At 43.9% G+C, this 22,397-nt stretch overlaps 1 protein-coding gene across 2 annotated transcripts; it reads right to left on the bottom strand.

Annotated features, from left to right (window-relative positions):
- Positions 1-355: 355 nt before the first annotated feature.
- Positions 356-20,968, bottom strand: LOC125624018 (schlafen family member 9). 2 transcript variants are annotated; one of them, XM_048824273.2, is made up of 5 exons: positions 20,668-20,968; positions 15,090-16,186; positions 11,811-11,939; positions 9,009-9,732; positions 356-4,438 (listed from the first exon to the last, which is right to left on the bottom strand). In XM_048824273.2, the coding sequence occupies exons 2-5, from the start codon at positions 16,177-16,179 to the stop codon at positions 3,628-3,630; spliced, it is 2,754 nt and encodes a 917-aa protein (XP_048680230.2). In that variant the 5' UTR covers positions 16,180-16,186; positions 20,668-20,968; the 3' UTR covers positions 356-3,627. The 2 variants fall into 2 exon arrangements, with proteins under 2 accessions (XP_048680230.2, XP_048680229.2); XM_048824272.2 differs by lacking the exon at positions 20,668-20,968 and adding an exon at positions 20,533-20,661.
- Positions 20,969-22,397: the final 1,429 nt, after the last annotated feature.

Genomic DNA, 22,397 nt, shown 5'->3' with positions numbered 1-22,397 from the left:
CACTAAGCTCGAGGCCCCAGGTTCAATCCTGCCCGCCGATGACCTGTCTGTATTGTTACTCAGTGAGTGGAGGGGGACTGTGTATGTGTATCCCCAGGTCCTTTTCTGCAGAACTGCTACCTAGCCAGTCGGTCCCCAGCCTGTAGTGGTGCATGGGATTCTTCTGTCCTAAGTGCAGGACTCTGCACTTGTCCTTCTTGAACCTCATCAGATTTCTTTGGGCCCAATCCTCCAATTTGCAACTCTAAGGGGATGGCCAACGGTTCACCCTGAGATATACATATCTGGTTAGATTGGGGAGGTTGAATGTGAGCATTGTGAAGGAGAGAACAGCAGCAGAATGAGAAGCAAACAGCAATTTGTAAATTAAGATTTATTTCATGTGATTTTACAGACAGATTCTTTACGTTTGAGACAAGCAATGTAGTTAGCACGGACCCATTTTAAATCCACGAAAGAAAACACCTGACATATTAACAAATGGAATCTTAGCGTACAGTTCTCTAAATTTGAATCCAAGCATGTATAAAGCCATTGCGTAGCTGCAGGGAAGCAGAAAATCAATAGTCTGATAGAAAATGGTCAATTATGTGCTACATAATCAGGAATCTGGTTTATTATTTTTCTTACCACCGGACAAGCAAATCAGGTTGGGGGGGGGGGGGGGGAATAGGATGGTAGTGACGGCCATGCTGGCGCCTGGATGCGTGGAACAATCTGGGGAGCAGGCACTGTAATCCACTTAACTACCCCTCAAGAGGAAAGTTTGAGCGCAAGAGGTAGCTGCGGGCAGGTTCTCAGCAGGGAACCGGAAAGCAAAGTGGTGCTATTAGCAAAAATGCTGAATTCTCTGTCCTGTTGGAAAAATGCCACGTTCCATGCCCTCGGAGTGGCAGAATCCGCAGGGCATTGGTAAGAGATGAACTGGGCAGTTCACACCTCTTAGAACTGTTGTTTTAGGCTGTCCGCAGACTCAAGCAGGCATCACTGAATCTGTTTACACTCCACAAGGGTGAAGGCTGGAAACATTTTTTTTTTTTTTTGAAAAATGGGTAAAGGAAGGCAAAAATGAGTGAGTTCGTGACCTCCATGAAACCTGTTCGTCAACTCCTTTTCTCACCCTCCTCACGGGGTTGTGACCCACAGACTGAAAACCCTGGAAATAATACATTGCATTGTAAAAACTAATCTAGACCCAGGACACAAACTTTGTTCCTAGCTGAGCATTGTGGAGGTTCAGCATTAGAATTTACAATTATGTTATTTAGTTTGAGTTAGCTGGCAGCCAATTCAAACGCAACCAAAAATTCTAGCCAGACAATGCGCTCATAGTTCATTCCTATAAGGACAAGCACAAAATAGCTTAAAACCAAAAAAAGGCAATAAAGTCACTGCGCCAAATTCATTCCTGGAGTAAAACTCCATTCAGGCTGGGGCATAGAAAACTGGATCGTGAACTGACTGCCAAGGGGGTTCTATCTTCCACTCTCAAGTTCTATCAGCAAGTCTGATAGTTTGAGCCTATTCCATGGATGGCTTTGAAAATTATCTAAGAAACCACTTTTTTGTCCACTGGAATGATCTCCTCTGGGCAGCTCCAGTCAACCGGTATTATCAAACTAAGACCAAGACTTTCAATATGACCTGGAATTCTTTGTGGAGCATAATTGCTGAGAAGACTCTGCTGTTGCATACAGATGCTCAGACACTCCAGGGATCAGGAGGGCCATACGGCCACCTAGATAGTTCTAGACCAGTAGCAGGTATTGCAAAAGCAGACATGGTCACCCTAGGTACAGTGAGTTGCAGTGATCCAGACAGGAGGTCACAAAGGAAGGGGTACAGTTTCCCAGCCCAAGCAGATGGAAGAAGTTTACTGAAAGCTGTAGCTACTTGAGGATCAGAAGGATATCTAGCCTAACACATCTGTCAAACTGGGTGCAAACTCCCAATCAAGGCTGACTCTAGTTAAACCCAATGACTTCCCTTGAGTTTAATCATAGCCTGATGTAAATCTTGGGCACCTACTCACTTCTCTTAAAAAGAAAACCTTCCACATATTTTGCTAAAGAACTCAGTTATCAAATTCCAAAAGATGTAGACAATCATTGGCTACAGAACATAGATGTTGAATTAAAGAGGGAACCAAAATTCTGAATGAGAATGAAGAAAAGAGAACCCAGCAAAGACCCAAGACCCAGGGCTGTACTTTTGTAGTTAGTAGTGAATGTAAGTAGATCTGAATAAGCTTTCCCTTGCTCAAATATAAGTGCAAATTAATCAGTTTTGCTAGTTACTTATTCCTAAATACCAATCAAGTTGAACTATGAGCCAAATGTAAGAAGTGGTTTGGTTTGCATTGAGTAACCAAACCAAACCTTTGTTTGCTCTCACAGGTTACCCTAAAAATGTTTTATATAGCATCTGAAGTTCATCATTCCAAGGTTCAAACCTAGGGTGAACTCCTGGTTCCATTGACTTAAGAGGGCTAGTATTTCACCCCTAATATTCTGAGGCTACCAAAGTTTCCTTGGACCATGCAGTCCTGTCCTATGCCAAATAACTTGCAAGGTTACATCACTCCAAACTTTCCTCCTCCAGGGTTCTCTGGTTGCCTTGTAGCATTCCATCTGGGCTGGCTACCTTGGGAGCTAACTGCTCTTGGAACCAACTGCAGCATCAAATAAAATATTTGAATTTGAAGTCTGCTCCAGTTGCTCAATAATATTAATGCTTAGTAATGTTCTAATGTCTCCCTCCGGAGAATTTCAAACAGGTCCCCAAACTTTAAAGACGCCGCAACACCCCTGTGGAAGACAGGGAAGTATTATCTCCAACACCAGGCAGAGACTAAGTTCTACATTTTCAAAACTGGCCTCTCATTTTGTATGCCCAGCTTTCGAAACTCAAGACCTGATTTTCAAAAGTGCTTAGCACCTAAAACTTCAGTAGGAGCTGTGGGTGATCAACGTATCTGAAAACATGTCCATAGGGCCAAACATTTCTAAGCTAGGTATCTAACATTTGGTTCCTAAATATAAAAAAATCCTCTTTTTCAGAGTTGCTGAGTACCTGTAGCTCCTACTAACGTCCAGTGGAGTTTGGAGTGCTAACCACCTTTCAAAAAATCCAGTTATATTTCTTTAACAGCCTAAACGTAGGAGCCTAGGTATCTAACCCTGGGCACCCAAAAAACAACAACCCAGGAATCCAAAATCAGAAGCCACTTCTGAAAATCGGGCTCAAATGACTTACTTGCACAGTGTAGCCTTGGGGAAGTGGTAAGGTGAGGACTAGAACCCAGGAACTCTTCCAGTCCCCGCACTCACTCCAAAAACGTGTTGCCTACCACTTGTCAGTTCATTCTCATGCAACCAAAGTCTAAACAAGATGCTGCACTAGTCCATGGAAACTCTCAACAGTAGTTAGGACCCACAGTGGTTCAAATTGCCCATTGCATGCCATGTCACTTTATTTCTGTTTTATCGTGCATCGGGTAGTTTATTAGCTAGGGACTGTGAAATGTCTCCCTTTTGCAAATTTGGAACCATGGGCCAAAAACCATATCATGAATATAGCTCATCCTCTCTGCACTACTAGAACCATAGGCAAACCCTAGATGGGTTATTAAACAACTCCTGAGTAACCACTGGGGATCTTTTCAAACAGCAAATGGAGGTGTAAATTAGCTCTGGATGCCACACAGAGTAAAAGGTTGTCAGAAATCTTGTCCTGGGTAGAGACTGGATTGACACCAAACACAATGCTCCTTTCTAGGCCAGAAAAGCGACGGATGCTGTCAAGAATAATACGCTTTCCCTGTATTTCATCTGCTTCTTGGAAAACTGGATTCAGCCTATATTTCCTCATTCCTATTTTTAATTCGTGTTCATATTTTTTTTTATCATCGTTTGTGCTGAACAGAATAGCAATCTCTTTCTCTGAGTAGCCCTTTTGTAAATAGCTAAAACATTGTCTAGCCACATAATTTGCTATTTCGTTCATATTTAAGTTTCTTTTTATGGTATAATCACCTGATACATCGTGACCACATGTGGCTTCACTTAACAAGTTTTTTAAACGCTCATAAGGAACATCTCCTAATTTTTTATCTTGTACAATCTTTTCCATTTGTTTTTTTATGATGTCGTATATGTCCGTGGAATTACGGACCACTTGGGTTAGTGATTCCACTGGGTCATGCTGACGTGCAGGTGGAAGACCAGATACGAAAGGGTGACTTGTCTGTAAATAGTCCAAGAAGATCCAGAAAACACCAGGCTCATTATGACTTTGGGTGATACATTCAGCCTTCCTATACCAACAGCCATCCTCTTCCCGGAAATTCTGTGCTTCATCAACTACTATGTGTTTCACCTTTTCAAAGTTGCTCTTCATGAAAGTTACTCTTGTCACAGACTGGCAAATTCCTTTTTCGCTACAATATAAATAAAATATTTGATAAATATTATTGTGTGTGCTGCAAAGTTCTTCTCTAAATCTAATCAATGTAGATTGAATGCTGTGTCAGTTAAATCATTTTTCTGTAGATTTGCAGCATACCAACAAAACCAATTCCCATCCCATTAAAACTTTGACTTTATTAAGAAAAAAACTGACTCTTACCAAGACTAATGCATGCATCCCAGATACCCACATACCTTGAACACAAAATTATACCAGAAATCTGCACTCCTCGAGTTTGTTATGTATAGGGCCCTACCAAATTCACAGTCCATTTTGGTCACTTTCACGGTTATAGGATTTTAAAAATTGCAAATGTCATGATTTCAGCTATTTAAAGCTGAAATGTCACGGTGTCGTAATTGTAGGGGTCCTGACCCCAAAAAAGGAGTTGGGGGGGAGGGGTAGCAAGGTTATTGTAGGGGGGGTTGCCGTCCTGCTACCCTTACATCTGCTCTGCTGCTGGTGGCACCGCTTCCGAGCTGGGCGGCTGGAGAGCGGCGGCTGCTGGCCCGGAGCCCAGCTCTGAAGGCAGTTCCCCGCCAGCAGCAGCGCAGAAGTCAGGGTGACCTGGGATGGTATCGCCACCCTCACTTCTACGCTGCTGCCTGCAGAGCAGGGCCCTCAGTCAGCAGCCGCCGCTGTCCAGCCGCCCAGCTCTGCAGGCAGCAGCGCAGAAGTAAGTGTGTCGTGGTCTGGCATTGCCACCCTGACTTCTGCCCTGCTGCCGGGAGGGCGCTGCCTTCAGAGATGGATGCCTGGCCAACAGCCGCCGCTCTCTGGCCCCTGAGCTCTGAAGACAGCGCAGAAGGGTGGCATTACTGTGATCCCCCCTAAAATAACCTTGTGACCCCCCCCGCAACTCCCTTTTGGATCAGGACCTCCAATTTGAGAAACACCGGTGTCCCCTGTGAAATTGGTATAGTATAGGGTAAAAGCACACAGAAGACCAGATTTCAAGGGGGGAGACCAGATTTCACGATCCGTGACACATTTTTCATGACCGTGAATTTGGTAGGGCCCTAGTTATGTAGCAAATTTGATCTGAAAATTATTTGAGATCATTTTTTGTGTAGGGATGCATACAGACAGGAATAAGAAAAGGAGTACTTGTGGCACCTTAGAGACTAACCAATTTATTTGAGCATAAGCTTTCATGAGCTACAGCTCACTTCATCGGATGCTGAAGCTCACGAAAGCTTATGCTCAAATAAATTGGTTAGTCTCTAAGGTGCCACAAGTCCTCCTTTTCTTTTTGCGAATACAGACTAACACGGCTGTTACTCTGAAACCTACAGACAGGAATATTTTCATTCTAATTGCATTGCCTTGCTATAGACAAGTTGTATGGTAGCTTCATTGCAAGGAGCTTAATGTACCTTCTATTAAAAGGTGCAGAGTGACTGTGTACTTGTAATATATTAAAATATAATATTATCCATTTAAAGCATTTTTTCCACACATAGGCTTGTAAACTGGTTTTTTTTAAAGCAGCCCTTCCTCAGCAGGCCATTAAAATCTATTTTTTTACATCATCGCTCTGAACTGCTGCTTGTGGCCTTTCAAAATTCGCATTCCTGGGGAAATGGGGGAGAAAAGAAGGGAGGAGGAACTATTTTAAAAGTTTTCACTTTGATACTTATTTTCGGGATCTTAGATCCATTTCCAAGGAAACAGAAATGAGCACTAGCCACAAGTAGCTGAATCATTTTCAGCTGCTGACCTCCACTTCAAATGTCTGCTTTCCATGGAAACAAGACTCTCAGTTGAGTGTCCCAGCTTCAGGATGCCTGCTCAGATTTATGACAGATTAATTTTAGAAACTTGCTACACGCTTTTCACTGGTGCTTTTGAATATTTAGGACACGCCATAAATCCAGGTTTCAGTTTTTCTCACACGTGCTACAAATTCTGGTTGGTGATGAATCTAAGACTCTGATCATCACAGGAAAGGCAAACTGAACTGCTATGTTATGAAGCCATGTGGCAATGAGATTTAATACTCTATGACTACAATTCCTCAAAGCATTTAAGCATGTGCTTAACTTTAATCCCATGCTTTAGTTCCGTTGATTAGCATGAAAATTAAAAGAATGGAGTCTTTAGAATGTTTATAAATAAATCCATTTCAATCACAATATTTCTAGAATTCTTGTGGGTTTGAAACTAAGGCTCTCCTCTTTGAAGAAAGGAGGGGGAGGAGTGATAAGGGACTCCCACCTTAGCTTTTGTGGCTTTGACATGTGGGTGCTACACATCACTTCTTTGATAAACCCTAGAAAAAGAATAGCTTCATATCCTTTAACAAGCAGGAGGTGCCTGCTACTTGAGAAGACAAGCCTGTTGGTTGGCTGCCTTTTAACCAAACAGTTCCCAGTATTACAATCTACAGTAGCTTCATAGAATCATAGAATCATAGAATATCAGGGTTGGAAGGGACCTCAGGAGGTCATCTAGTCCAACCCCCTGCTCAAAGCAGGACCAATCCCCGGCTAAATCATCCCAGCCAGGGCTTTGTCAAGCTTGACCTTAAAAACTTCTAAGGAAGGAGATTCTACCACCTCGCTAGGTAACGCATTCCAGTGATTCACCTACACTTCTTTTTCCCTATAATCACCTCCTGGCAGGGGGTGGCCACATTCAGCTTTCTTTAGCGCCCTTTTTAAGTTCTTATCAGGAATATCTATTTGTGGATTTTCTACAAGATTTTTCATCCCTTGGAGCATAATATTGTATATGTGAGTGGCATTCTGGATCCTTTTGGTTAGCCATTCCTGAGAATATTGTTTTCTTGGCTGTGGAAGACCACAGAGAAAAGTGTGGCTTGTTTGTAAACAGTCCAGGAAAATCCAGAGAATACCACGTTCATGACCATCGTTTCCTTCTGTGAGCTGCTTAGCCTTTGTGTACCAATCTTCACTACCCTTTGACTAGAAATTCTGGGCCTCATCAACTACTATGTGCCTCACTAATTGATTATAATACTCCTGAAAGAAGGTGAATCGGGTCAGTCTGGCAAATGTTTCTCTTTCTACTCAATAAAAGAGAACATTCAACATCATTTTGTTGGATTTCTGCCTGTGCACTGATCCAGGCCCCGATTCAGTTAAGGTACTTAAGAACATGGCTAACTTTAAGCATGGGCAACGAGGAGTCCTTGTGGCACCTTAGAGACTAACAAATTTATATGGGCATAAGCTTTCATGGGCTAAAACCCACGTTATCAGATGCATGGAGTGGAAAATACAGCAAGCAGTATATATATATATATTACAGCACATGAAAAGATGGGAGTTGCCTTACCAAGTGGGGGGTCAGTGCTAACGAGGCCAATTCAATTAAGGGGGAAGTGGGTTACTGCCCCTTAATACTTCCACCCTAATTGAATTGGCCTCGTTAGCACTGACCCTCCCCTCCCCCCTCCACACACACTTGGTAAGGCAACTCCCATCTTTTCATGTGCGGTATATTTACACCTGCCTACTGTATTTTCCACTCCATGCATCTGATGAAGTGGCCCACGAAAGCTTATGCCCAAATCAATTTGTTAGTCATTAAGGTGTCACAAGGACTCCCCGTTGTTTTTGCTGATACAGACTAACATGGCTACTCCTCTGAAACCTTTAAGCATGGGAGTAGTGACACCACCATTCTAGCACCAATGTAACCATTTGTATAGACCGGGCTCTCGGACATTTCAGCACTCTGTCAACACGACAACTTGCTGAAACACCTGAGCCCCGTCCACAGTAGTGTCTCTACCATTGTAAATGCTGGTGCAGCTGTATCAGTGTTGGAATTCAGGTATGTAATTTTGTACCATACATGCACCAAAGAGGGCTGCAACTTCTCCTAAACTGGAGAGCCTTGAAGCCTAAAAAATAAAAGCAAGCAGGAGATGCACTGATTTTAGCACATCCCAGCTACAGCCTCTGTCAGCCAGGCTTCTGTACAACATCCAGCAGAAATCAAAGCTGATCTCCCCCAATTTAGTCCCCAGTGGAGCCTATCAATAGAAACCCTGCCTGCCCTCCCCTAGAGGTGAATCCCCTCTGGTCTGCAAGAGGTTAGCTGAGCCACAGAGGTGCAGTTTCCACATCCCTGTGCCAATGGAGAGATCAATCTGGCCCAAAATGTTTTACAGTGGACTGTTAAAAAGGGCCTTCCAAATACCATAACAACAGTCCAGATTGTCCTGTAACATGAAAACTACCCTCTCTCGTGGCATCATCTCAGGCTGTGCCTATGCTGGCAACCTTAAAACCTATAATACTCCACTGGAGATGGGTATGATGGAAACTGTTCGTTTAGATAGGGTTCGGGCATTTCTCCCACATGTCCTCTAACCCTGCTTTGTGGGGAGCTGTGCTGCTGGTGAATTGAATGTATTGTTCACACTGTAGACAGAGCCTGAAACATCTGCTACTTTGCAAAAAATTTGTTTTGGCTACTGACATATGTTTTCTCCCCAATTTCAATGCCCCTTTGACATTTACTATTAATTAACTATGGGCACAGTTTTGAGTTGCATACAAAATGCTCACCTCACAAACGTTTTCAGTGGCGCGTTCTCACAAATGTAGAGAATCTCATCAGACTGGCAGCGAAACATGTGCCTTATCTTCTCAATGATCTTCAGGGCCACTATTGTTTTCCCTGTTCCTGGCAGGCCATAGATAAACAGCTTCCTGCATTTGTGGAGATCTTTTGAAAGTATCTCATATTGTTTAATAGTGAGGAGATTGAAAAACTCACACCCAAGTCTGTCACTTAAAAAAGACCTAAAACCCAGTAAGATTATCACAAGTGAGTCCAGTAATTTTCTTATGTCCTTCTGGGATACAGTGTAGCTAGCAGGGTACTTAACTTGCAAACCTAATTCTGTATTTCCTTCTTCATTGGTTCCAAGCTGTAGGAGATGGGGAATCACACACACTCTCTGAGTGTATCCCCCAACATTTACCAGTTTCTGTTTCAATGCACGAGCAGTTTGTCTTGCATTTTCAAACATATTCGCAGAACAGTCCTTCTGAGTCACAGTGTACAGCATTGGGTGTTTGCCTGCAGCTATTAAGAGAGCATCACAGACAACTTGCTGATTCTCTTGCAATCCGATATCTACAGCCCAGCTCCTTGAAAATATCAGTAGTCCCTGAGATGCCTGCAGCTCTTCCATTTGCTCGTTCATTAAATTCTCCAGCCCTGGATACTCTGAAAACAGCCCTTCGGTGAGGTTTTCTGGTATGTATATTATTTTATTAGAATACACTAGAAAGTGAGAGAATTAGAAAAACATTAACAAATTTTATGACTATTTTCTTTTTTTTTCTTTTGGTTAGACACTGCAATACCATTTTAAATTATTCCAACTGAATTTCTTGATGTTCAAAATGTTGGATTGGCAACCCTGCAGATCGAAGTCTTATTTTGCACAGAAACCAGTACAGCAGGAGCAATGGCAAACAAGCTTTCCTGACACACTACCCCAACCCCCTGCCCATAATCATCCACCAATGAGTCTCAACCATACTCTGTAGGGACCCCCTGTAGGGATGGAAGGGGATTTCAGACTCCATTGGCCACTAATACCTTGGTGCCTCTGCTCAGGGCATGTCTACCCTACAAACTTAAGTCAACCTATGTTAAGTCGACTTACAGTAATTACTGTGGTGGTTCATGTCCACACAACCCTCCTTCTGTCGGTGGTGCATGTCCTCACCAGGAGTGCTTCCACCAACTGAAGAGGGGCAAGGAGGGGAGGGGGAGAGGGCTGAGAGCCCGGGCTCTCAGCTCTGTGGCTGCCCCCAGTCTCCCCCACTGGGAGCCTGACTGACCCCCTAGGCTACGTGTCTGGAATGGTGGCTCTCTCTTTCTGCAGTCTCCTGCCTCATTCACCTCACATCTTCCAGCACTGAAGGTAATGGTGCTATGGCTAATTCACATGGGGAGTCGAGGAAGCCACATCTCCATACAACAGAATAATACACTACATAACATCCACTTGGCCAGATCCTGGGTTGGTGTAAAATTGGCATAGCACTATTACTTTCAGTGCTGGAAGACGTGAGGTGAATGAGGTGGGAGACTGCAGAAAGAGAAAATATGGTCTGATAGTTGAGGACGTTCACAGCTGCCCTGAGGACTTGGGTTCTATCCCTGGTTCTGCCACAGACTTTTAATATGATGTTGGCCAAGTCACTTAATTTGGAATTTTCCACAGGTGGCCACTAAACTATGTATTCCTCATTTTCTGGGTGCCCAGTTTGGGATGCTTCGGGCCTGACTTTTAGAAGGGCCTAGCACTCACAACTGCAACTGAATTCAATGGGAGCTGTACATGCTTGGGTCACCAGATCCCAACTCAGTGCTTGTCCTTCCAGGTTCCCATGAGCGTTAATCCTGCCTCTGCCACTGACTCATTGCATGTCCTTGGGTGAGCTCCTTTGTCACTGGATTACTGGAGCATCCTGACTTTCTTACAAGCATTCAGACAAATTATTATTCCTCTGTAAATTTACAAGAGAAGTTCATTATTTATGATTATTTACTGTCCTGTTTAAAACAGTTCCCTCCGCCAGTCAGGGAGTGGAAAGAACAAGGTGTGACATAGGTGTTAAACCACACATCGTGAATAACAAAAAATGAATAATGAATAGTCAATATGAACTGATTATAAACAACCCATAGTCTGAAATGTATTCATTGTAGCTATTCGGCAAATAGTTACAAACATTGAATGTATACATAGAAATGAGGAAAGGTTCAGGAACAATTCCTTAGCCTAAAAAGCGCCTAAAGGCAATCAACATTATTATTCCAGTTAGTTCAACCAACTGTAAAAGGGACATCAAAAAGTGAATAAAGTGCAAATACTAAGAAAATCCAGCCGACCAAAACTAAATTCACATATTAAGAGTCTGACACCCCAGAGGCTGCAGGGAATTCACACTTGGATTTTAGGGACAGCCACTTAACACAGTAATTCTGTAGAACCCACAGCTTTCTTGTGTGAAAAATTAAAAATGTTGGAATAAATATTAAACTTCACATAAGATCGCACATTTACATAAATTAGCCATGGTGAGGGAGGGTTGGCAGAGAGATAAGGAGGATTCAGATAGGTCAGTGTTAAGACATACCAGTTGGTCTGCTTTAACCAATTTATATGTCCCCATTGCCTTCAGTCCTCAATTCTTCAAAAAGCATGTGTTCTACATACATAGAATATATTTTTTTCTATTAAGTTCTAATCATTTCTAAACTGGATGCCTTCAATCATTATGTCCATCAATGTCCAGATGCCAGAAATAGACTAATACAAAACATTACAGACCAAAGAGACATACCTGGAAATAGAGCTTTTCGCAGATCAGACAGACACGTGAGGCCTTTGTTGGAAAACACGGGTTTGGAGAGTGGGGATGCACCTGACAGACTGAGCACAGTCTTCAGAACTTCAGCTAAATTTGAAATCTCTTTAAAAGTAAATTAAAGTTAATATTAACATACTTATTTCACCCCATCACCCCCATATGAATTTTTACCCAGCATGCTCTAAGCTGCTCTCATAATTGGTGTGGGTTTTGCATGGTAAATGCACTGGTCTAGCATGAGCACCATGTGGAAACTCTCAAAATGAGATGAGATTATTTATTTTAACTAAAGGTTCTTATTTGGGTACCCAGCTGCAGCAGCAGTGTCCTTTCACTTTAGCGAGGCTGAAACGGTAGAATAATTCTGCTACATACTGAAGATATGGAGACACTGAGGTGGGGTTTTGGTTGCCAGACCTTGGGTTCCCTTATGCCTATGGTAGCAAGTGGGGGAAGAAAGGCAGGAAAGGTCATTAGCAAGTGTAAATCAGGACCAAGATATTTGATTTCATTCCCATTGGTTTCTTGTTTAATTATCTCTCAGGAGTGTGAACTTGGAAGAAAAGGACTTTGATCTTTGGTTCATGCTGATGAAGAGAAGGCTGGTCATTAATAAGGTTTCCACCATTTGTGATGTGATTAAGGATGAGGGACCTCCCCAGTTTTGCACATGTAGCTGAAATTGAGTTGGATGATACTGCAGGGACCTATATTGGCACAGAATATGTTTATCAAGTATTCAATAAATGCATGCTCTTTGCAACCGACCAAAAGGGTAGGAGAGCACTCTCATGTCGTTCTACAGGATTCCAGTTTGTTCTCCCTCTTGTTCAGTGTGTGCATAAAGCCACTAGGAGGGTTAATGAGGAAGTGTGGGCTGTGGTATCTTCTCTGTGGCTTTCTCATACTGTCTCTTCCAATTCAGATGATGTGGTTGTTGTGTTTCCCTGCATCTGGTTGAGATTAGGACATGGACGAGAGACTCAATCCAGATAAAACAGTTATCAGATGTTGATAAGGTGGGAACGGAACTGGAATTTTGGACAAAGACTCTGTCTGCCCTTGTGAGGCCATGTTTTTGCTGTTGCCTTTGTATAAATGTGTTTTTACATCGAGAGAGCTATCTATCTTAGTACAAAAAGACACCTATTTTAGTAATGAAGACATAGCTTAACAGATGTTGTTTGTCCACCGTTTGTTATTCTTGTTTGCTGCTTGGGACTCTGGTTAGATTCCCAGTTACAGTTGGAGGGTTAGCCAAAATGGCTTCCTCTGCTTGCATCTAACCAGGATGTTGACATCTTATCTTTTGGTTGTGACTCTCACTACCATGACTTGTGATTTTATCACCTCAAGAGTGGGTGTCTACAGTGTCTACCAGCAGGACAGTGGGGTGGGAGGAGGTATTGTTTCATGGTCTCTGTGTGTATATAATGTCTTCTGCAGTTTCCACTGTATGCATCCGATGAAGTGAGCTGTAGCTCACGAAAGCTCATGCTCAGATAAATTGGTTAGTCTCTAAGGTGCCACAAGTACTCCTTTTCTTTTTGCGAAGACAGACTATCACGGCTGTTACTCTGAAACCTGTCTACAGTGTGCTGCACCTTAAATCAAGCCAGAAACTGAAGACAGTGGAGAAACGAGAAGTCGCCTTCTTCCATGGCGTGTTTTGCTGTGAGCATATCACACAGCCTTGTCTTGCTGTCTCTGGGTTTCCAAGTGGAGTTTAAGGTGTAGCTTTTGACCTATAAAGTCCTAAATGGCCTGGGACCTCCCAAACGGAGAGACACTTCTCACCTCAGGCCATACCACCACAGCTCAGACTGGCGTCGGCATCTGAGTTCTCATGACAGAAGACAGAGGGGGTGACTGGCAAGGTATTCCCTTTGAGGGCTTCTCAGTTTTGGAACTCGCTCCCCAACCTTGGTTCAAAATAGTCCATATTTGTTGATCCTTCAGGGCATGCTGAAAGGCTCATCTGTTCATTGGGGGTGTGGGGCTTCGGAGGGCAATCTTGCTAGAGAGGAACTATTTAATAAGGGTGGAGTATTTTTCCCATGCTGTAAGAATTTTAGTTATTTACTGCCCTACACCATGTGATTGGCATGAGGGTTTGATTTTATATTTGATTCCCTGTGTGTTATGTTAAGGATGTCTAGAGCTTGGGAAAGACACCTTCTATTTGTTCCTAGAAATTATAAATGGTAATAATAATAAAAGACTTCTGTAGCCTCCACTCGAAGATTCTCCCGTAGCTCAATAATGTTCAGTAAGAAAATGGAAGTGGCCCCAGGATGGTGAAGGACAAATTTGGTCTAAATTAACTGAGTCACATCCCTCAATTGGGACAAACTGATGGAATCTCATTCACCATGGCCTATGGATGAGTATACTTTAGGAACTGTTTAATGGGGGGTTGTAACTGAATACTGCACTTCTGTCCACCCTCTTCCAGCAGTGGTCCACCAACCCCCTCCAGGGCTCCATTCCCCAGTCCCTCTCCCTGAGGAAACACTGCTGACCCAGGCCCCTGTGGAGCTTCCTCTTCAGATCTCTCTCCCTTACCATGAACAGTAAGCGCTTTATATCCTGCTTCCCTCTACCCAGCAGACCCTGCTGTAGCCTGAAGTCACTTGATGTGAAAGGGAACCCAGGCACAAGTGGCAGCCATAAGGGCTGGAACTAGTGGTGCCGAGGGTGCTGCCGCCCCCCCTGGCTTGAAGTGGTTTCCATCATACACAGGGTTTACAGTTTGGTTCAACGGCTCTCAGCACCCCCACTACACAAATCGTTCCAGCCCCCCTGGTGGCAGCTGGGTCCTGAGCTCCTCCGAACAGCCCACCTCACCCTGTAACACACAGGGCACTACACAGTGTGATTAAGGGTGGCAGAATCAGGCCTAAATACTTCTCTTTCCCTGTTGTCTGTCTGAAACACCTGTGCAAACAGGAGAAACCAAATGGCTGTATACACAGTGTTGTCTCGTGAGCACAGTAAACAAATGGATTTTTCAAATGTGGTAACCTTGGTTATAACAGCAAACAGGTAAAATAAATTCTGACAGACGTGTGAATTTTAACTTGGCAGTGTCACTTTAAGAAAAGCGTTCTGGGGTTGGAGCACCATTGATTTTAAATTTTAGGATCACTTCCTTGTCAAGCCAACAGTGGTGCTACCATGCTACAAATGCTGATGTTAATTTTAATATGGAAAAAATAAACTATGATACTTTTATTTTTAAAATAATTGGACCTGGGTCAGGTGTTGTCATCAGGTCCATCCAGTCCTTGGCCATCAATCTTTCAAATCGGTCATCCTTCACGATCCATGAGTCGGGATTATGCAAAAACACAGCGCAACAAAATGGCTTAATTTTCACAGCACATACATAGCCATACAAGTTTCCCTGATTATCCCGTACATTCAGGATTTTAGGGACAACAATCAGTTCTGGCCGAGAACTGCAGAAATGGAAGACGTGCCGCACCTTCTGCCTGCCACTCTTTACTATCCTGAGTAATTGATTGGCTGTTACATTCTCTTTTCTACAACCAACAACTTTCCTCTCATCATCCACTCCAAAAAATAAATATCCCCCCTGTGTGTTTGCAAAAGCAGAGATGTACTTTGGTAATTTGTCTTCAATGTCTTTCTGGATGATGTTCAGGTTGTCTGCTGAAGCAAACTCTTTATAGTCAACACGTGTCGACTCAGAGAAGTTCAGCTTCTCACCATGGGTGAGGTGCTGTACATTAAAAATATTTTCAATTGAGTCATGTTCTTCCTCAAAACCATTCAGAACGGCTCTCTCAGCTCCTTGCTGTGTCTCATCAGATCTTCTCCTGGAACACTCTTTCTTCCTTTTGAAAAATTGTGCAGCAACACTGGAATTCATGAGTTTAACAGAAGTGCCACATCTCTGGTACAAGCCTGTTTTCTGGCTGCAAATACGAGATGAAGATGAAATATCTGATGAAGATGAAACTTCAATTCTCCATGATTTAACAAAGATTAAAAGTTTGCTGTTTTGCTTAATGCTTTCAAAGTAGTCTGCAAACATCTGAGATGGAATAAGTTCTGTAAAGGAATCTTCTATATCCTTCCCAAGCCCATCTCCTTCATTGTAGCCCTCATTTTCAATCTCTGCCTCTATCAAACCTCCTCCTGAGTTCAACAATGCACACGCTGCTTGGGAGATATTCTCTTTTTGTTTCTTCTTGATGTGTTGTTTGTTCTTTTCCTTCCTGTATGTCTCACCAAAAATTACTTTTCCAACTTTTACAACCACATCAGGATACTTAGTGTTCAGGTCAACACATGGATGCTTCTCCTCCGTGGCCATCCTGTTCCTGAAACAAGGGAAAGGATAATTCTCACTTAAAACAATAAGTGTGGGCAGCAGGAGGACACTACCTGGATGTCCCATGAAAGTACCTTCTTCTGAGGAGGTACATTAGCAGGTAAACCTCTCACTCTGATGGGGTCATTTTGTTTTTAATTCTAATGTTATTAAAATGCAATTATAAATAATGCAGTTCACATATGGCCAAAGTGAAAAAAAAATCTTTGTATAAAATTATTGTAACAAAGAGACCAAATGGAAAGGATGCAAAGCCAAGATGCTGGTTAAGGGTTATAAAATCTATTACCTAGGGAGTTCAATCTACTGAAACGGTGTTGGAATTATTCTGGATGAAACCGTGCAGAGGCATGTCATAGCGGTTACCAGAAGATAAGACCTACTGATGAGTGTTAAGCTGTGTTAAGCAAAAGGTAACTATCCTAATAGTAAGTGGATACATAGGCACTGGCTTCCTCATTTCCCTGGCGTGTTTGATCCCTGCTCTGCCCCAAGACCCCACCTCTGCCCAGCCTCTTCCCACCCAGCCTCTTCCTGCCCCCATTCCTCCCTCTCCCCTGAGTGCACCCGGCCCTCGCTGCACCCCCTCCCTTCCCAGCGCCTCCTGCATGCCGCTGAACAGCTGATCCCAGCAGACAGGAGGCACAGGGCGGCGGGGAGGACGGGGAAGAAACTGACAGGCTGGGCTGTCATTGGGTGCTGAGCACCCCTATTTTTTTCCCCATGGGTGATCCAGCCCCATAGGTACAGAGTCAGTACCTATGAGTGGGTATGCACCACAGTTAGGAGAGGATTACAGCACATTGCCACTAACAGCAACAGACTCTGCATCATCACAAGGACTGCTTTCTGCCTCCAACTAATAAAAGACATATACCCAACAGATTAACCAGCTTTGCAGTACAATACAAAACCTTCATCACAACCTCAGCATGCAATAGATTTACCACATTATTCATGTTAAGTGTGGGGTGTGGTAAGGGTTTATGGTGGAAGCATGAGGTCATAATTAATGGTAGAACCAGGAATAGAACCCAGTACCCTTGAGCCCCACTCTGCTATCTTAACCCCAAGACCTGTGTGATGGAGTGTACAAATTCCACACGGGGTAACAAGGGGCTAAGGGATTATTTTGGGCCCAGCCACACCCACCCTGCCACACCTGCAGCAAATGCTCCATGATCTGATGGAGGAATTAAAAGACAGGGAAACAGCTCATTTGAGGGCAGACCTGGAAAAGAGCAGATCTGCAGCCCAGAGCTCCAGCCGTGCACTGTGAAGACTGAAGTCTCTGAAACAACTGCCCCAAAGGGGCCCTCCCTAAGGGAAGGGAGAACCCACCCCCGAAACAACCAGAGGCAGAAGTATTCCCCTCTCCCCTGCATGTGGACATTGGAAATCTCCTCTTATTTTCTTGATTTGGACTCCCCTATCAGGGGAAAGGCTTGGTCTGAGCTGACCTAGTGGGGAGCGGGTGAAATAGGAAGTGGCCCAGGGAGGGCAGCCTTAAGCAGCCTCAGTTGCCAGATCACTGGTTGCTCAAAGGGTCCTGGGTAGCAGCCCAGTGGAGTGGGAGGACCTGGGCTCCCATACTAACAACCCCGCTGTCAGCCACAGATTGTGGCCTGGGCCATGCTTCCCAACCAATGCCTGAGTGAGGACCGCTACAACCTGCCTTCCTCTTCTTACTAAACTTAGGCTCTAACCAGCACTGTTTCTGCAAAGGAAACTCATCTCTCACTAATTTATTACCTCTTATTTATTTATATCTTTGAATGTCAGCAAAGTAGTGGACAAAGGAGAACCAGTGGACATAATTTATTTAGACGTTCAAAAGGCCTTTGACAAGTCATTTTAACAAAAAAAAATTACAAAAGAAACTAAATAGTTGTGGAAAAAGAGGCCAAGTATCATGGATAAAAAAATCTGGCTAGGAGACAAAACAAAGTAGAATTAAATGGTCAACTTTCATTTTAGCAACAGCCAACAGTGGAATGCCTCAAGATTCCACACAAGGTCTCGGGCTGTTTAATATATTTATTAATGACCCGGGACAGGGGTTAGCAGCGAGGCTGCAAAATTTACAGATGACAAACAGTTTTTTAAGTTAGTCGGTACCAGACAGGACTGTGAAGTATTTCAGAGGGACCTAGCTAAGCTACACGAATATGTAACAGGATGGTAAATGAAATTCAATGTTGATAAATGCAAAGCAATGCACAGTGGAAGGGAAGATTTAAACTACTCATACACCTTACAAGATTCTGAATTAACTGTATTAATTAAAGAAAGGGACCTGGGCACCAATGAAAACTCCTTCTCAATGTGCAAATATAGTCTAAAAAGCAAAAAGATGTGAGGATGCATAAAGAATGGGGTGGAGAATAATATGGACAATATTATAATGCCTTTATATAAATCAGTGATGTGGCCTCATCTAGAACCCTGTGTACAATTCTAGTCGCTCATCTCAAAAAGGACATTGCACAGTTAGAGAAAGGCAATGAGAATCACTGGGAACACAGGAGAGATTTTTGGTGAAGAGACATTGAAAAGATTGGTTTTATTACCTTAGAAAGGAGACAAATAAGGGGGGACACAATAAAGACATAAAATAATGGTGTCAAGGTGATAGATCACAAGCTCTGTTCTCCTGGTCTCATAACACATAAACAAGGAAGCACGAATTGAATCAAAAGGTGACAAATTCAAAAACTAATAAAAGTAAATACTTTTTCATACAAAGTGTACACTATGGACCTTGTTGTCACAGGACGTCACTGAGGCCAAGAATTTAGTAAGATTCTAAGAGGGAGTGCACATATAAATGGGTAACAAGAACATCCAGGGTTATAATAGTTCATGCTAACAAAAATATTGGCAGGGATATTAACTTCATGTTTCAGAGTTTAGGCAAATCTTGCTGGAGGATTCTCTGCTTCTTGAAGTCTTTAAACCATGATTTGAGGACTTCAATAGCTCAGACATAGGTGAGAGGTTTATTGCAGGAGTGGGTGGGTGAGATTCTGTGGCCTGCGTTGTGCAGGAGGTCAGACTAGATGATCATAATGGTCCCTTCTGACCTAAATATCTATGAATCTCTAATTATTAGAGGTTGAGATGAGACATCATGTGGGGGGGAAGGGGGATTATCTGACATCTGTCTGCTGTGGAGTTCTTACACCTTTCTTTGAAGCATCTGGTGCTGGCCACCCGATACTGGGTCTGATCCAATATGACAATTCCTTTGTTCCTATGTCAGATATTTGAAATTGATTTAAAAATCAGTTTTGCAGTAAGATGAATCCAGAAACATGGCTGAATTTATGCCCAGAAAGATTCCAAAATAGATTATTTGTCAAATTCTTATCAAAATAAAAAGTTTAATATTTTAAAACTTTTAGTAAAAAAACAGATCTCTTCCTTTTAGAAACATCTGACATATTAAGTTGATCTGAAAATTCATGACTTCTATTTTTAAGCAAAGTGTTTCTGAAGTAAAAGGATAAAGAGTTTAGCAATAGTAAAATCTACATTTCTAGCTGGGTTGGAAGGGGCTCAGACAGCAGCTCAGACCAGCTCTGCCCTGTGTCCCGTTTTCCCTGGGGAAACAGGGTCACCCTACTTTCAGTGCTGTGCAGGTGGGAAGGGAGGGGAGCTGCTGCCAGGCGCAGGAGGGAAGTGGGGAGGGAAGGGATGAGCTCTACAAAGACACAGGCAAGGTTATCCCCGCTCCCCTCCTCCCGCCTGCGGCTGGAGGCAGCCCTGTCCCTTCCCGCCTTGGCACAGTGCTGACAGGCCCCCGCTGACCAACTCCTGGCGCGAACCCGGGCGGAAATCTCGGGGGCACCTGACCCCACATGTCCCCCCCCCCATTTTCCCACAAGGAATGTTTCATTTGTTGGGGAGGGGGCTGGCTGCCCTGGTCCGCCCGCTTCTGGCACCGGTGGCCGCTTTACACTCCTAGGGTGTAAAGTGGTCTTAGTGTAAATGAGAATCAGCCCCCCACAAAGACCAAGACACAATTGCTGCTCTCGGCACCACAAATCCCAGAGGTTTCAGAGCAGCAGCCGTGTCAGTCTGTGTCCGCAAAAAGAAAAGGGGGACTTGTGGCGCCTTAGAGACGAACCAATTTATTTGAGCATCAGCTTTCGGGAGCTACACCCGATGCAGTGAGCTGTAGCTCACACAACTTATGCTCAAATAAATTGGTTCGTCGCTAAGGTGCCCCAAGTCCTCCTGTTCTTTTTACAAATCCGAGACTGACTCCAAGGACCTGCCCCAGTGTTCCCGAGCAGGGGGCCGCCCAGGAGCCTTCTAACCTGGGTTTCTGACCTAGGAGATGCCGGCTGGAAATCCCGCGGGGGATCAGTAGCGGGGCTGATCATTATACACGGCAGCGGGCACATGCCGTGTCCGGGGGGGGCTGGCCGCGCTCCGCCCCCCCAGCCCAGGGGAAGCGAGTCTGACCTTGCTTCTCTTCTGCTCTTCGGAGTTTGCTCGGCCGACGCAGACAAGGCGCCTCTCGGAACCGATCTCAACTCCCCGCCTCCCGAGCGCTGAAAGAAACGCTCCTCTTGGCCTCAGTTCATTTCACTCCCCCCCGCGGCTCGGGCCCTGGGTCCTAGCGCTACTGAGGTGACCGGACAGGGCGGAGTCTGCGACAGAGACAAAACCGGCCGAGTTGGACCCACAGCGCCGAGCAGACGCGGGGCTAACCCTGAAGAGCTCTGCCAGCAGGAAGACAGGCGAGGGGGCCAGGAACTGCTGAGGTCTACCCCCCCCCCCCAAGCCAGAAACAGGATGCTGTAAAACGTCATCTGATTTCTTTGTAACCAAGGAAATTGTGGATACAGTCTAACAGGGCTACCCCCTGGTATGGGACCCTGTGATTCTGCTATAAGAGTGTCCACCCCCAGAGACATGCATGGAAATACCTGAAGGTGTGAATTAAACCCCAGCTGGTTATTTTGGTCCCACTTTGCATGTAGACAAGGCCTTAACCTCTCTTTGCCTCCACTCTTACATTTGTACAATGAGGCTAATACCACAGACCTCACCTGGAGGATGTGAGGATTAATTAATTTGTACAGTATTTGAAGGTGAAGGGTGGGATTTTCAAAGCTCCCAGAAAGATCTGGGCACCCAGTTCCCATTAGAAGTTAAACACTCAAGTGAGCAGCCCTGACTCTGAATACTGCCCTGACCTGCTGAGTGGAGTGACTGATACCTTGAGGTAGTCACTTTTCAGAGTACAGCCCCATGTTCCATGCCTAACCCGTTCTGAGACAAGCAGTGAACCAGACCCGAGGACGATTTCTTCTTCTTCTTCATAATTTATTTGCAGTGGTGCCCACTATGTATTAGGCACTTTCCAAACACTTAACAAGGACAGTCCCTGATAGGAGGTGTTCCCAACCTAGGAACAGAGCTCTGAGGAAGGGAAATAACAATAGGCAACTTACACCCTTTTTATTTAAAAATCAACAAAAGTCACTCTAGACAGCATGGCTGAGGTGGGTCTTTAGGAGGGACTTGAATGTGGATAGAGTAGGGACCCTTACAGATGAGCTCAGGAAGCTTGTAACATGCCAAGGCGGCTGCACGGGAAAAGACACGGAGGTGGTTGTGTGAGAATCTGCCAAACGAGCAGATGAGAACTGTGGAACTCATTGCCAGGGGATGTTGTGAAGTTCAAAACTATAATGGGATTCAAAAAAGAATTTAAGAAGTTCATGCAGGGGCACCATTTCAGATTTTGGGATGGGGGATGGGGGCAACTTTAACTGTGATTACATGGGCTACTTAGGCACCTGAAAACTTTTTTTTTTTCCAGACAATAATTTAGAAATTAGCTGACGGGAGCACTGTATCTAATTCCTATATACAGAAAGAAAATTAAATAAATATGAGACCCATTCAGCTCTAATACTAACATGTTCTGACATCTTGTGTCATGTCACTTAAGGGACACTGATCAGGCTTAACATTTTAAAGCATATGCTTACTCTTGAATATAACAATGGAAACAATTGTAGAAAAAAATCTAGATTACTTTCTATCATTTAGGCTATTTACTTTTTGCAGTTCACCAAGCTTGGAATAGATCATTTAATGTTTGGAAACATCCTACTAGGGAAAGGCCCCGCAACTTTATCCTGCACCTGCCTGGGGCTCTAGGGGTGATACCTCATGTCATA

The sequence above is a fragment of the Caretta caretta genome, chromosome 17 (genome assembly GCF_965140235.1).
Source record: "Caretta caretta isolate rCarCar2 chromosome 17, rCarCar1.hap1, whole genome shotgun sequence".
In the NCBI taxonomy this organism is placed as follows: Eukaryota; Metazoa; Chordata; order Testudines; family Cheloniidae; genus Caretta; species Caretta caretta.
This window is presented reverse-complemented; position numbering and strand designations above follow the sequence as displayed.

What these genes read in the sequence shown, in the direction of transcription:
- LOC125624018 (XM_048824272.2), bottom strand. Translation starts at nt 20,606, where the DNA reads ATGTGCCCGCTGCCGTGTATAATGATCAGCCCCGCTACTGATCCCCCG. An exon ending in TTCCAGCCGGCATCTCCTAG is followed by an intron (nt 16,187 to 20,532) that starts GTCAGAAACCCA and finishes CCCTTGTTTCAG; the next exon opens with GAACAGGATGGCCACGGAGG. An exon ending in GCGAAAAGCTCTATTTCCAG is followed by an intron (nt 9,733 to 11,810) that starts GTATGTCTCTTT and finishes CTCACTTTCTAG; the next exon opens with TGTATTCTAATAAAATAATA.